The sequence below is a fragment of the Lingula anatina genome, chromosome 4 (assembly GCF_051362555.1).
Source record: "Lingula anatina isolate TDL-2025a chromosome 4, LinAna3.0, whole genome shotgun sequence".
In the NCBI taxonomy this organism is placed as follows: Eukaryota; Metazoa; Brachiopoda; class Lingulata; order Lingulida; family Lingulidae; genus Lingula; species Lingula anatina.
In genome coordinates this window covers 22,809,339-22,824,235 of record NC_141770.1, presented here as the reverse complement: position 1 = coordinate 22,824,235, position 14,897 = coordinate 22,809,339, and the positions used below count along the sequence as shown (strand labels likewise).

At 37.7% G+C, this 14,897-nt stretch overlaps 1 protein-coding gene across 1 annotated transcript; it reads right to left on the bottom strand.

Moving 5' to 3' along the window:
- Positions 1-1,127: 1,127 nt before the first annotated feature.
- LOC106177498 (chymotrypsinogen A) lies at positions 1,128-6,392 on the bottom strand. The gene is made up of 6 exons (XM_087011536.1): positions 6,199-6,392; positions 4,608-4,806; positions 3,943-4,235; positions 3,454-3,599; positions 2,750-2,912; positions 1,128-1,934 (listed from the first exon to the last, which is right to left on the bottom strand). The coding sequence occupies exons 1-6, from the start codon at positions 6,251-6,253 to the stop codon at positions 1,669-1,671; spliced, it is 1,122 nt and encodes a 373-aa protein (XP_086867662.1). The 5' UTR covers positions 6,254-6,392; the 3' UTR covers positions 1,128-1,668.
- Between the last annotated feature and the right edge of the window lie 8,505 nt (positions 6,393-14,897).

The window sequence follows — 14,897 nt, the reverse complement described above, 5'->3', positions numbered from 1 at the left end:
AAAATTGTCAATGAATTACTGCATTCCTGAATAAAGCCTATGTTACCAACTTTCCTTTGTTTAATAGTGTTATTTGTTATTTCAAGTATTTCCTTGTTATTTGAGCAACTCCATTACAGCCAGATATGCCTGCCATCCTTGTAGAGGCTCGACAGATGAAAATTGAAAAAAAAAAGAGTTTATCTATTCGGTCACTTCTTGGCAGTGTTGGAAAATGTTACTGTTGAGATGAAGCGCAATTCTTACTGATTGCTACAGGTGAGACAGTACCAAATGTAGCAGTTGAGTGAAATGCAACCAGTCACGTTTGTGACGTGTTACTGAGCATAAAGTACACAGCCCTCCGTCATTATTTCATGCACACACATACTGTGACACAGCTGATCCCCTACTCATATGTTTTAATATATAAAATAGGAAAATTTAGGAAAAGTCACGTAATTTGTATTATTTCGGTGCTATATTTGAAGAAACGTTTTCTCCAAAAGATCCTTCAAATTAACTCTTGATACAGTTTCCCTTTGATGTGCGAAAGGCCGTTATAGGAATGGTGTCTCGGAAGTGTCACTCTAACAAAAAGAATTGAGCAAGTCGATTTTTTTAAAAAAAAAGACAGTTAAGCTATAAAGGTGACAAATGAAATACTTTAAATTGGGCCTAAAGAAGTAATTGTTACAAGTTATCAAAGTACACTCAGCTAAAATGATGCACGTTTCAAGTTGCTTAGTCACTTATAATTATGGAAAAGTAAGGTGAGCGGGGTTTGTTTCTCCATTTGAAATTGGATGCGTAAATCCAGGTTTGCTACAGCATTTAATTGTATTTTAACCGCAAAGCACTTATATCTCGCCGAAGAACTGCTCACTTAATTATCCTAGTGATAGAAGTGCCACGCGCCATATTTGTGGTAAAGTTATTGATAAAGAAAAAAAGCACTGTGTTTCGCCATTGCTTGCTTTAAGCCGCATTCAGCTGCATGATGTGTGCATCTGAATTCAGTCTTAGGAATACAAACAGTGGTTTTTGCATAAGAAAGGAAGCGATGTTTAAAAAATGTGTGTTCGGCGTTTTTCATATCTATTTTTATACCTTTTTTAGCCTAATTAGAAAAAAAGGAAAACACTCAGTACATTTGATCTTTTCCCTGAAGTAAGGTTTTACAGAGCTTTTAACAGATCAAATACTTGTGACAGCTGTGACATCATCAGAAGTGTCTCGTGAGATAAAATGACGCAATCTTTACTCCTGTTGCTTATGTTAAAAGCCTTTTTCGACAGAGTAATTACTGTCGCGTCAGTAATAACCTTTTAGAACACAAAAGCCTCAAAAACTATTTCTCCTCGGGTCCCTCTGTACATGCCATGGCAGAACATGGTGGTGCAAAATACTTTTTTTTTCTTGTTTCTTTTACAGTTTAAAATTAAGGAAAACAGTAGTTATTGTAAATCTATTTAGTTTTAACGTACAAGTGGGATGTTATCATTATTTTTCCTATTTTGACAATTTGACACCCATTACAAAAACTAATGCACACAGATTGCTGTTGCATGTACTTTGAAATTACTCCAAGACAAACCCAAGGTACTTCCCTATACCGCCTTTATAAGACGAAATCTTGTGATATTTTGTACGTTATAGCGTATATTGTGAACTTTCACCTTCCAATACTCATGTGCGCGTGTATGGAATCGGCTTCTTGCAACCGTCCTTTATACGGAAAGCCACCCAGTCGCTGTGCTTTCCAGCGTTTTGAGGCTTGGCTTGAAGCCAACATGTTGGTGGATTCCGACGATAGGTTGCCGCTTTACACTTATATATGTTAATACACTCTTGTTCGCATTCCCTCTCCGTGAGGTCGCTCAGTGTCTCAAATGTTGTGTCGTTGGTGTAGTATGCCGAGCCAAGTCTTTCCAGGGACCCGCACGAGCCAGCGACTGAAACATAATAAGTCTAGTTATACGCTTTCTAAGTTGGAAGACGTGCATTGCGCATTGCATCTATACCCCCCCCCCCCCCCCACTCCCCACCCCAAAAGATTTGAAGATTTACTTTTAAAAAATTGAAACTACCTGGAAATTTAATTAGTTAAAATTTCTTTACATCACCGATGCTTATGAATTTTCTTTCCAAAACCAGCTTCGGGCTGATACAAGCAAAGAGGTGACCGCAGCCATTGCCAGTAATTGTAAAAGGGGAAATGTGGTAAAATTGACAAAAAGGTCAGAAAAATATTATTGACAAACCAATTAGAAAACCAGTTAATTCGATGATTAATGATTATTTTTTTTCAGTCATTAGTATGTGCATTGATCTGCTATCTAGAGCAAATAGATCCGTATCCAAAATATAACACTCCTTTGAAAAGTTTTTTTTTTTTTTTGGGGGGGGGGGGGAGGGGGTGTTGATCAACAGATATTTACTTCAGGACTCATCTCCAATAAAACTATTTTATATCAGTCTTATAATTACCAGGTCTTAAACTTATAAGTGAAGACAAAAAAAATGAATTTCAATGATTTTAGTAGCCACTGAAAGGCCATTTTTAAAAATGGCTTTCACAATGACTAGCGAACCATTTTTGTGAACCATTAGGCCTATTACTACAGTCTTCAATTCTCCATACCACTGAATAATCATACAAATATGGCGAATCAATATTTATTGTAAATAAAATGACACTTCAATGGTAAAACGGTTGTTTTCAAGCCAGTTCTTTTTGTTAAAGTAATAACACTAATACCGTACTCACCAATAGTTCTGTAAAGCCAGTCGGATATTTTCCTGACGTCCGTGTAGACGCCGGGATAGGAGATGTACTCGCATCCTCTGCCGAAACTGACGATGCCCAGTTGTTTCCACTCTGTCTTGCGGTCAGTTGGGAACTCACACAGAAGAGGTCCTCCTGGATCTCCCTGCAAATGCATATTTGGCACAGTTAGTCATGCACAGGGTCTCAAGTGCGTTTAGATTAATATCATGAGAATGATTCCTTATCCATATTTTAAAGTTTGAATCTTTAAAGTTTGATTTTTTTATGCGTTGATATACACGTATGTAGTATATTCAAAACAGTTTTACTTAAGCCTAGGTCCCAACCACGTTTTGGACGCACGGTTTTTTAGGTTCCTTGCGTCCGGCTAGGACGTAGCTAGATAGCAGGGAAGGAATCAAGTAATTGGTGATTGCAAAGAGTTGATCATGTCGTTAAGTTTCTACCTGCTGTTTGCGTCCTCCAAAAGTCGCACGATGGACGTGCTCCTTACGCACGAACTCCCACGTTTTCCCCATTTTTTTTGGCCGTAGACCACACGTAGTAGCCCGTTGGGACCTAGGCTTTACACAGGTGCGCAAAAACAAAAAATATGTTTACGCGCACACACACACGCGCACGCGCGAAACAATGTTAAATTTCATATTCATCTCTAATTTCAATATTATTTGAGTTTTCCCCACCGCACAGCCGTCTCCCCCGTACTCCTCAGCGCACAGCATGTCGTCCGTGATCACATCTCGTGGATAGCGAGAATTGGTGCGACAGGATTCAGCAGACATATACCGAACAGGCGCTTCGGTCAGTACATCACTGGGTACAGGGTTTCCTTGAAAATAATATTGTTCCAGGAATATTAGTTATCTACATGTAGTGTACTGAGGAAGGCCTAAATAACTGATCAAATGTCGAAAAATGCAGCCATTTCATATCTTGATGTTTTTCCATTTGGGATTAATGTGAAAAAATAAACACCATAAACACTACCTATTAGTTACCTAAAAGGATCTACAAGAAAGATTCAAATTTTCCAATTTCAAGGCGCAAGACGTTTTTTTTATTATTATTAACTTACTTACTTACTTATTTACTCACATATGTATTAATTTGTTCGTTTCTTTATTATTCATTTATTTCATTGTTTGAAATAACATTTTTTCACGTCAACTTACCAAACCCCAAAGTCCCCCATCCGATTACCGTGCATAGCGCTCCTTCGAAATCAAATCTGTGATCGACAGGGCATGTTGGTCCGATTTCATCGTTAAAAGGGACAGGTTCAGAGAGTTTTAGCAAAGCTGCGTCGTTGTCAAGAGTGTCTGGTTTATAGCTGTTGATAATGTGAACCTCACTAACATTCCTTTCGATGACAGCTGTGGTTGTGGCGCGTCTTGCCCGATTGTGAACACCTAGTGACACCTTAATATCCTCCGCTTGCCATTGCAATTGAATGGGAGAGTCCCAACTGGAGTTCAATTGAAAATCAGCAATAATGCAAATAAAGTATACTACTTTCTCTCTCGCGCGTGCGCACACACAAACACGCGCGCGCGCGAGCATTTGCTCATAAAGCACATCGTTCAATATCTATAGGATATTTCTCGCTTTGTATCTTGCTGTTAGGCCTAAATGTACATGATGCTACTGTATAGATGTTTATGCTTTCGATTCTATTTACATTATACAGACAATTCATTTCCGACCAACTAACAAAACTAAAGAGTTGTATTTTTTAAAAATATAGCTCTGTGTTGTAAGATTTTTCTAAAATTCTGTGTAACATGCATATGAATGAGCCCCACGCATGGATAGTAGGACTAACTCAGTGCGTACTTACGGTGTATGCAAGCAGTGAGCGGCTGTCAGCACCCATCTTTTATCAAGGAGGCTCCCTCCACAGTTGTATTTATATCGATTGCCTTCTCCTGTTTCTCGTCCAATTTCTATATAAGCCATCCACGGCCAAGAGTGGGGATAAGCTTCCTGGCGCCTGACACTTCGCGGAACGTGGGGTCGAGTTCCGCATCTGAAGCAGGCTAAAAGTCAGAGAAAATATTTTTTTAAAACGAGCATTTTGAGAGGGCTGCGCCTAAGAAATAGGAGTAAAAGATATGAAATGTTTGATACTGTTGGCATAAAAGTAACTTTTCCTTCTTCTTTTTCGATGAGAATATTGTATATATTTAGATCGATTCTTGTAAAATATGTGGAGTAAGGAAGACCGCAGCACGGAGATTTGGGTGTTACTCGCGGACTGACAAAAAGAAAAAAACTTTTTGTTTTGTTTTGTTTTGCTTTGATTTAATTTTAAGCACCTGAGTTGCTTTGTTATACTGAGTTATCAAGTTTGTGCCTCAAACTGCTACCATGCAGTCACCTTGTTCTCCCTATTGACCACTTAACGCTATATTTTAAGCGTAAAAAATAAAATAGGCGACTTTGGCAAGCAGCATATTTCCTCTAAAGCACTGGAAAGCTCATTAAAACGTCTGAGAGAAAATAGATGCGAAAGGAATATATAATATATAGGCTTGTGTTTCATGAGGGCGGGCGGGCGGGCGGGGGGATGAACAGGCACAGTATATTACATGTACAGGAGTCTATCGTTTTAGCATTGTAAGTGCATTGTTCATTCATATTTTTTAAAAAATACATAACACATTTCGCCGTATCAGGAGAGAGGCCCGTCAAAATGAGGACATTGGCGAATGAGACAGTTTTGATGACATTAGGCCTACAAATTAAGCTCAAGTCACACATAACAATATAAAAACATGGTTTGGAAGTATAATGGCATACGTTTGTTGCCTCAAGGAAATAGACTTAATACGAAATGACATATGTGATCTAGCAAAGAAATGGATATCTACCTTCTTAGTTCTAGTCAGTGATGAAGTCACAGTTAACTGAAGTGACAAGACTACAACGCATGCTTGCACAGTTTCGGATATAGGGAGGTCAACAGGAAAATCGCGTAGGATATTACTTAAATCTGGTAATACTACGGTGTCAGTCATAAGTCAACTGCGTGTAGCATGTTTGTTCGTCCAGAAAATTTATGCATGAACTGGAGAGCGATTTTAAAAAACCTTTGTCTCTTAACTGGGCGGCAATAACTTTCGATTCACGAGTTTCAGCAATCATAATTAAGGTCGTGGCACAGGAGACCAAACGAACGCCTGCATGAGCTAAATACCCAGGTACACATTTGCATCCTAAGCTGTCCTGGTTTGTAGGGTTTCATAGTACAAAACTGTTCTGTTGATAGTGGAAAAGAAAACAGTTAAAAAATAATTCAAAAGGAAGAACAGTTCATTGTAGATTTTGCGTGAGAACCAAGTTTCATTAGCGCACGACTGAAAACGGTAGAAAGAGTTGATTTGGTATTGTTCCATAAAAACCTCGTCAGAGGAGAGGAAATAACCTACCTCTCACTACCGCACAGAAGTACAGCATTCCTAAAACTGCTCTTAAATCCATCATTGTTTTTGACTACCAGTAGGCACGTCTGTCCTGAAACTATGCTTGCGCCATACTTAAACATAGGTCACTGCAACCATATGGGAACACTGAAAGCCAGTTGGGCCTGTATTCTATTTTTAGAAAGACAATTTCAACAAACGAGGAAGTCCTGCAACACGATAAATAACCTTTTCTCGCACGAGAACCTCCGAATACGAGGCAGGAAACCTGTTATGAACGCGCTGCCTTCGATTTTGCCGATTGCTGTTGGTGAAAGCCAGCTTGCTCGATCCTGATTTCACCATGAAAGTCAATCACCCAACTTACATGAAAACTTTCTTGTCATGATGAAAAGATCATGAAATCCTTAAAAGATAATAACGAAACATTGTACGTCTCAGACAAACTTTTTTCTAAATGGTTTTAATGTCTCTGGAGTTTTGAATTGGAGAAACTTCAGAAGCTTTACAAGACATGAATATAACTGTGTGGGATTTTCAAAGAGAATCTCCAGATATTAATTTTGACGAGAGAATCACATTGAATGCCCCTTTAAAGGAAGTAACAAAAGTGCCATTTAAATCCTTAAATCCGCTGTAAGGAAGATTTCGAAACAATGATTTCCTCTTGCTAACCGTTGAAATGTATTTTGATTCAAACAAATCGTATCCTATCTGGCTTAAATCCATTTTCAAAGGGTTTAAATTGACAGATATCTGGAATAGGCCCATACTGTTTAAGCAATCACTGTAAGGTATATCTGACCTTTAGTGGAAAGGAGTTACTAAGAGCATGTTACCATGGCTACTTCGATTAGATTAATTGTTATTATATTGGGGACTTACTATCTGGCCAATGTTTTTCAAATAAGCCTAATGTGCGGAAAACGTTGGTTGCCGACAATATACATTACAATTACTTCCCAAGTAAAAAGACATTCAGTTTAATTAGCCTAAAATGTCGTCCACTGTTTTCTGGTCAGAAAAACAGACTTATCTTCAAGGCACATTTATTACACGTTGTTTCTGAATATACATTACTTATCTGAATAAAATGGCATTATATAAACTAGCTATATTGTGCTTGTACATACCCGTAGACGGATTAAATTTTGATGTACTAGTAAAGCTTGTTTCGCACTATACGATGTTATGTACCTGTGTTTTTACAAGGTGCTTCAGTATTTTTATATTGACTTTTGGATTGAATTTTCTGTCTGAATTTCTTTTAGGTAGTGGTTAGAGTATCACAGATTTAAGTCAACAGGAATGCACAGCTTTGGTATTAATGCATCGAGTCTGAAAAGATTCAGTGTGTACATTAAAATGTGTTGGCAAAGCACTTAAGGTGTTTTTTACCCGACTGGATTTCCCAGTTCGCTGCCTACAGATAAAAATTTTTTGAGCTTGGCCGATTATTCATTATTGAATGTTTTAAGAGAGAGAGAAAGAGAGAAGGAGAGAGAGATCTTAACGAAAGAGCTAAACAAAGTTTTTACTGTAGTCTAATGTGTTATTACTTGAAAGCGACATTTTCTGTAAGCAATGACCATAGACAACATGACTGTGCAGTATGTTTTCTGCTAACCACCAGTTGTTACTGTGTCAAAATACTCTAGTTTTGAAAACTAATATTCACGTAGAAAGCAACTCTAGCAATCTCTTATCAATTTCCATTCGCGTGAGATGTTGGCGCCGCCGCGCCTGGCTGTTGACTTTGTCAGAGACCTCGGAATGCTAAGGTCCATTGTGAAGACAGATCGATCCAAATTCGGCGTAGCTTAATACATGTGGCTATTTGAAAACGCATTTTGGATACTTCCACATAGTATTATGTATACCTTAGATGCCATCGAAAGCTGTGCGATAGAAGCATCTATTTCAAAGTGTAATTTACGATAACCTACTGGTATTGTTGCCGATAAGGCTGTAATTAGACAGGTTATTGTTCATTAAACAGAAACGATTCGTGTTTCATATAACAACAACCGTCAAACAGAGCGACAAAAAACATAGACAATTAGGAAGCCCACTTCCTTGCATTACCATGGCACTTACCGTCCAATTTAGAAATCATCTAAGATTATGTTTTCCTATCTGTAAATCTTCAAATTCTTATCTGATAAAGAAGTCCTATCTTTAACGGATGATTGTGAGTTAAGTCGTCATATTTTTATACATGCATGAAACTACGAAGGATTGAGTTGACAGACTCAATCAAATGATTTTACGGCACCTAGGGTTTTGCATGATACTGTTGATCACTTTTCGTGCATTGTTTTCTTCACAAATTTATTTGATTGCCTTGTGATTTTCTTGAAAATATCATCCCACAGCAGGTCGGCGTTAAATACCCCCTACCAGAGTTCCAGAAAGTTATGTGCACTTTTCTCTGGCGTGACAGTTCAGAAAAGTACCATCATTTATTTTGGGACATATCTGTGAATATCTGGTAAAAAACCAATTCGTGGCCCTGGTAGAGGGTAGAGCCTAGGGGTCTTCTACTATAGACCTGTTTATGTATGTATGTATTTATTGCATATTTGGAAAGTGCAGTGCAATGTTCTGTTTTTGTTTTTGTTTTTCATAAAAGTAGATCATCTATAATTCAAAATTATAAGCTAATGAAGTAGCTTTGCTTTTTAGGGGTTATAATACACATTTTAGATAGAACCTTTCACGCATTACGTTTTTTTTTTTCTGACATCTTGAAATTGGATTTGGATTTGTTGAAGGTTTTATTCATTTTTTAGTGTTTAAGTAAGATATTATAAATACTTAAACACCACTAATGTGTCAGTTAATTACATATGTTTTTTTGTAAAAAAAAAAAAAAGGTTGTAACTCCCAAGGTATATTTCTGGCATCCTTTCTGAAGAATGATGTACATTTGTTTCCACCTAGAAAATATTTTATTTATAATGTCGCATTTGACATCTTTGCCGATTATTTGCTTGTATCTAAGAGTGCACGATCCTAAATTGCCCTTATCTAATGGACTCAACACATATATAGTGTCACAGCAAAAAAAAATATCTCGGCTGATCAAATTTACACGCTGCCCCTTGGGTCACAATAATGCGATTGCAGTCTCAAAATATTTACCACAGTACTTGCAGAAAATCTATTTCTCAAAAAAAAAAAAAAAACTTGGAACAGAGAGAAAATGCTTCATGGAAGTGGTCCTCAGAGATAAATAGAATATTATATTAGATGATATAGCTTATTGTCCTGTTATTTTCCATAGATCCAAAAGAAACATATGTATGAGCGCTGCAAATGACCTTGTATTCATTTCTCGGGGCACTTGTTTATTGGGTTTATTCTTAATGGAAGACGAAACTAGAGTTTTACCTTTTTAAAATTTATTTATGGTTTTAGAAATCTCTCCAAAGCACTTGCCCATTATTAACAGTTACATGTATGAGATTTTCTCCCCCCCCCCCCCCCTGACATTTACGGAGAGCACTGACTAAGTGCTCAGTCAGTGATCACGCTTCCTACGCACCGTCCCCCAGAGTGATAAATCTGTTTTCACATTGAGAAAGCTGTGCATTGATAAAATGGTTTAATTCTCAAGTCACTAGTATCAAGTCAAAGGAAAGGATCATGTTTTCGTTTCTACCCAGCGGATCACTCGCCTGGGTAATGTCAATACCGTTATGTGCTTTTGCGAGATCAAATTAAGTTTCTTTGAAATAAAGCGTTTCCAAAGTGGAGGACCTCAATGTGTAGTAGTTTCAAATGAAATTAATTCCTTGGGTGCAGTGGATAGTTTCTTGCACTCTATTCAAATGGCGTGTTAAAATCGATTTTCTATCAATACACTTCAATGTACATGTACTTCACAACCCGAAATGTTTATGAAGATACGGGAGGCAAATTGGTAGCGAAAATCATTTAAATAATCCTGATTTAGAATGCGATGACACCAGTGTCAATATCACAGTTCTCTTTCATGCAAAACACTGTACTGGAACCCTTCCTCAAATGCATTGTTTAATTTAAGTTAGCGCAACCAAAATTGGCTCTTGCCGTAAAGAGATTGCATTTGTGATAACGCATTTTCGTGATTTCTTTTGCCCTTTCTGTCCCTATGCCTACTTGACTGACCCTCTGCCTGCCTGCCTCTCTCTCTCTCTCTCTATCTCTCTCTCCCTGATTTTCTGCCTGCTTGTCTATCACTTTGCCCGGTATGCTTGTTTCTCTCCCCGCCTGCCCCTTCCTCTCTTTCTACCTGCCTGTTTGCCGTCTCGCTGTTCGCCTTCCTGTGTCTAGATCTCTCTCTCTCTCTCTCTCTCTCTCTCTCTCTCTCTCTCTCTCTTCCTGCCTGTCTCTCTGTCTGCCTGTCCCTGTGTGTGTGTGTGTGTGTGTGTGTGTGTGTGTGCGTGTGTCGGTCATTTTCCACGTGGTGATACGACTCTCTGGGGACTCTTGCGGAGTATCTGTAGCGTAATTGTTAGATTATGGAATTTTGTGAGCATCTACGGCTGTAGCGTAATTGTTAGATTATGGAATTTTGTGAGCATCTACGGCACCGTAGGTCTCTGATTTGCGTGGACTCGAAATCCCTAGAGGCATGCTCAAGGGGATGAATGACAAACCAGGAAATAAACAACCCGCATTTCAGATCTTAACATTTTTTTAATTCGCAGCTTTTTTTAAGAGGCAGTCTGGTCTATACCAGTACCTAAAACTCAGCATTCTTCTTCTGTGTCTGTTTTATAGTTTTGCACCAACATTATATCCATTCTAGGCAAATATGGCGGAAATCCATTTAGTATCAAATGTATCAAATGGTTCTCGTTATATGTGACTCGTTTGTAAGTCATGATCAGGATAATAAAAGGATATTGCTTTCTTAACTGTCAAATATTGATATCTTTTTAGCCTATGTGTTAAAGCAAAAATGTATTTTTGAAGCATTACATGCATTCCCTTTGAGAATAATGGTTAATCAAATATTTATTTATTTATTTATTTATTTATTTATTTATTTATTTTTTTTATTTATTTTAGATGCCGCGCCTGCAGCTTGACTCAATTTTATAGTTAAACGAGTGCTTTATCCCAAGTGCCAAGTATCCGAATAAACTTAAAAAGAGGGTGTCGGCACTTTGTAACTTCATACGAGACTAGATTAAGTGCGATAGTTCGTGTAAGGCGGGGCATACAGGGGGGGGGGGGGGGTACCTTTTAACATTTAGGGTGAAACTCTGTGCGCTTGGAATATATCTTTTATAAAACAATACACAAGCTGGTATTCACACTTGCGTACTCGTGTGCGTATTGCTGCGTAAAAGACAGAAATCCTACAGTTATTAATAAACAAATATCCAGGAAAATATGCGCGGATAAATCCTGTCACCTTTTTTATCGTTGCTGCACCGCACTTGTTAATATGCTCCTGTTTCAGACCACGCTCTCGAAACCTAACGTGATTTTTTCTCAAAGGCTCCAGACTCTGGGGAAAATGTATCTAGGGTGATTCTTAATGAGAACGTGAGTTCCATTACTCCACCAGAGGAAGGCTACCTGAAGACGTAGTCGTTGTGTTGTGATCTTCACAGAACAGAAATTGGCCACAGCTGGTGAATAGCCTGAGAAATATCTGTGAATATCTAACGAAAGAATACCTGTGGTCGTGGTGGAGGCTAATCTTTCATCGCCACGTAGCATACAAACTGCTAAACTTGATTTGCTTTTATTGATTTCTATTGGACTCGATGAAAGGTATCATGCAGCCCATAAAAATAGATTGGTTTTCGAACCCACGACGAAAAAATATACCAACAAATAAACAGACAATGTAAAACTGCACTTTAAATAATTCAGTTTGATGAATACTGTATAGAATATTCCCATTAACTATTTTATATACTTTGTAATGTAAACTCCAATATATTTGGTCACATTGCGCGACTTCAAACACTTAACTTCTATTTTAATAATGTTCCATGTCTCAAATTACACATTTTGTTTTTCATCGTACCTGTGTATGTATAATTCATATCTTAGCAGTTTGATTATTAAAATATCTTATATATTCTGTGGAGAAACGTCTTTATATGTATATACTAGAATGATAATTGGTGAATTGTGAAATTGCAACTGAAAAGTCGGTTTCATATCTTAATCGTATATTAAACAAAACAGGAAAACTAAATTTTCTGAAAATCATAAAATATATTGAGGTTGGCATGTGAATCTTAACAGATTCTGACTTTTTTCCTTGATTAACTACATTGTACATTGTATGATGTGTGTGAAGGAAATGTTTTGATCTCTTTTCAATTTGAAACTGTAGTGCTGCTAGTCAGTTAAAACCCTGAAAAGGTCAACATAAAACGCAACAGCTACTACATGTTGTAACTTCAAAAGAGAACTGCACACAATTGTTAAAATTGGAAAGTCGCAAGCTCACGAAAACCTTACGGCCATACGGTATTGTATAACAGGAAAGGATCGAATTAAAATCCATAAGATCTTCAATGTATTAGATATTTTATTTTTAACTCTTTTTTTTCTACTTCTACCTATTGTATTTCTTTTTGTTCAGATAACAAAGACGACTGCATTGGCACTATAAATAAAAACAAAAAACAAAAAAAAAATCCTGGTGACTTGGAATCAAAAGCCTAGAAAGACTTGTACTGAATCCAAAACAAAAGAATCAAATATCAAATGCAGTAGAACTGTGCTTAGCTGATAAACTGCAATGTACCCGACAGAGTTATCGATGACAAAAGGGAAACAGAAATGTCAGAAATTACAAGCATCTCAGGAAACGAGATGAACCGTATAATTTACTGTAATTTTGAAATATGCTTGCGACTTGATGAAAAGCTAGAAATTTATCACATTTCGAGCGAAAACCGATATATTAGTCAATGGCAAATGGTTGTTTCATGTTTTGATAATGGCCCGTCAGAAGCCGAGTAGTTAGTAGATGATGCAGCAGTCTGCAACTTGTCCACATCGACACGGATATTATACACATGTATGTCAAATTAATAATGACGAGTTAACCTCACTTTCTTTATTTTAAGAATCATCGCGTTCCAATAAATTGGTCATTTAATTAAATGGCCATAACCATTAATGAAGACACCATCATCATGGCGAGCCTCAGACATAACAAGCGTGTCCTTTACACTAGTTTACCATACAGCTAAGACGAGACTTAAAGATTCGTCATATGACTGGCATTTGATTCGAACCTGTCTAAGTGCTGGCGATGTCATCAGAAAATCATTGTTGGCTTCACGTTTTTCCATTCAGTTAAAGAGCTGGCTAAAACAGATGATTGATTAAATTTTGCCATATGATCCAGGCAACGAACATTGGAAGTGTTGCAATTGGTACATTTAGGGTCATTTCATGCTAAACAATCACAAAACTCTTTTTATTTGGATTTAATATTCGATTTCTTTGCCTTTTGGCTCTGGGAGCAATCTGAGTGACTATGGAGTTCTCCAAGGAGCTGCCACCGGACGTAGCCTGCTTAGTCACTGACGTCACAAGATTTGACCAACTGTATGACGTCAGCTACTCCTTAACTGGTCAAGGTTTAGGTCTCTGTCAAAAGAGATCTCTTAACTCTGAGAGCATAACATGAAGACATACCGTATGTTTTGTGTTTTTTTATTCCTTCACACTGCAACATCAGCAACGTTTTGTAACGGTCTATTATGGTACTAAGTGCTTCTTTGTATTTTTAATTTCAGCGTGGCACAAAAGGTGTATAATAAAAAAAAGACCCAACGCAGACAGCATACCGGGGGTACTCCATATTAGATACCATCCCTGCTTATGCTTTTGTTAAACTTCAGATGATGCTGAGTTTCGATAAGACTTTCATTCTGGTAAAATTTCACTGAATACATGCTACAAAACACTTGCTGTCACATGTACTGGTTATGTGTAGACAGTCGGTGTCACAGCCTATAATGCTTACATTTTGCAATTAGCTTTAGTAGGTTGATAGCAGTCCATTACGAGATGTTTGGCAAAAAACCATTTGTGACTGATTAACTTGTACATTGTCGGTGAACGGTTGGAAGGAAATATTCCATTTAAAAGTGATCGCAAATTTGGACACTTTTACAATTGAGCCCTGTTCCATTGTCAACGAATGCTCGAAGCTAGAACACTTCAATATAATAAGTTGTAGATCAATATTTTCATTTTCGATCAAAATGTATTGTTATTCTGTCTAGATAAAAGTACTGCAACATGCAGCTAGGTAATTATAAGACAGAATCATGCTGGCACATGTATTCTGATCAATTTCATGATAGTGTTTGCAGTTGATGTAGCGGAGCAGTCATTGGGCTTTTTTCAGTCTCGTAAAACCTGCGTTCTAAAATCACCAACTCACACAAAACGATGCTACGAGGGAAGAGGTGCTACATGTAACAGGCATGGCGGTCCCAGAGGTACCCCTACACACCCACGCACTCCCTACCCCCACCCCCACCCCCACCCCCACCAACCCCACCCTTACAAAAAAAAAGAAAAAGAAGAAGACAATATAACAAACGAAACGAGACCAAACCAAAAATTTACCAATTCCTTTTGCCTAACGTAGTAAAATTGGTGTCGTCTACGTTTTTATGCTTCTTGTCCTTTTGCCTGCCTCAGTGCACATGTATTGCTGTTACTTT

Coding starts and splice junctions, on each gene's coding strand:
- LOC106177498 (XM_087011536.1), bottom strand. CDS start 6,253: ATGATGGATTTAAGAGCAGTTTTAGGAATGCTGTACTTCTGTGCGGTA. Junction 4,236..4,607: donor GCTCACTGCTTGCATACACC/GTAAGTACGCAC, acceptor ATTGAACTCCAG/TTGGGACTCTCCCATTCAAT. Junction 2,913..3,453: donor ACGGGGGAGACGGCTGTGCG/GTGGGGAAAACT, acceptor ATGCATTTGCAG/GGAGATCCAGGAGGACCTCT.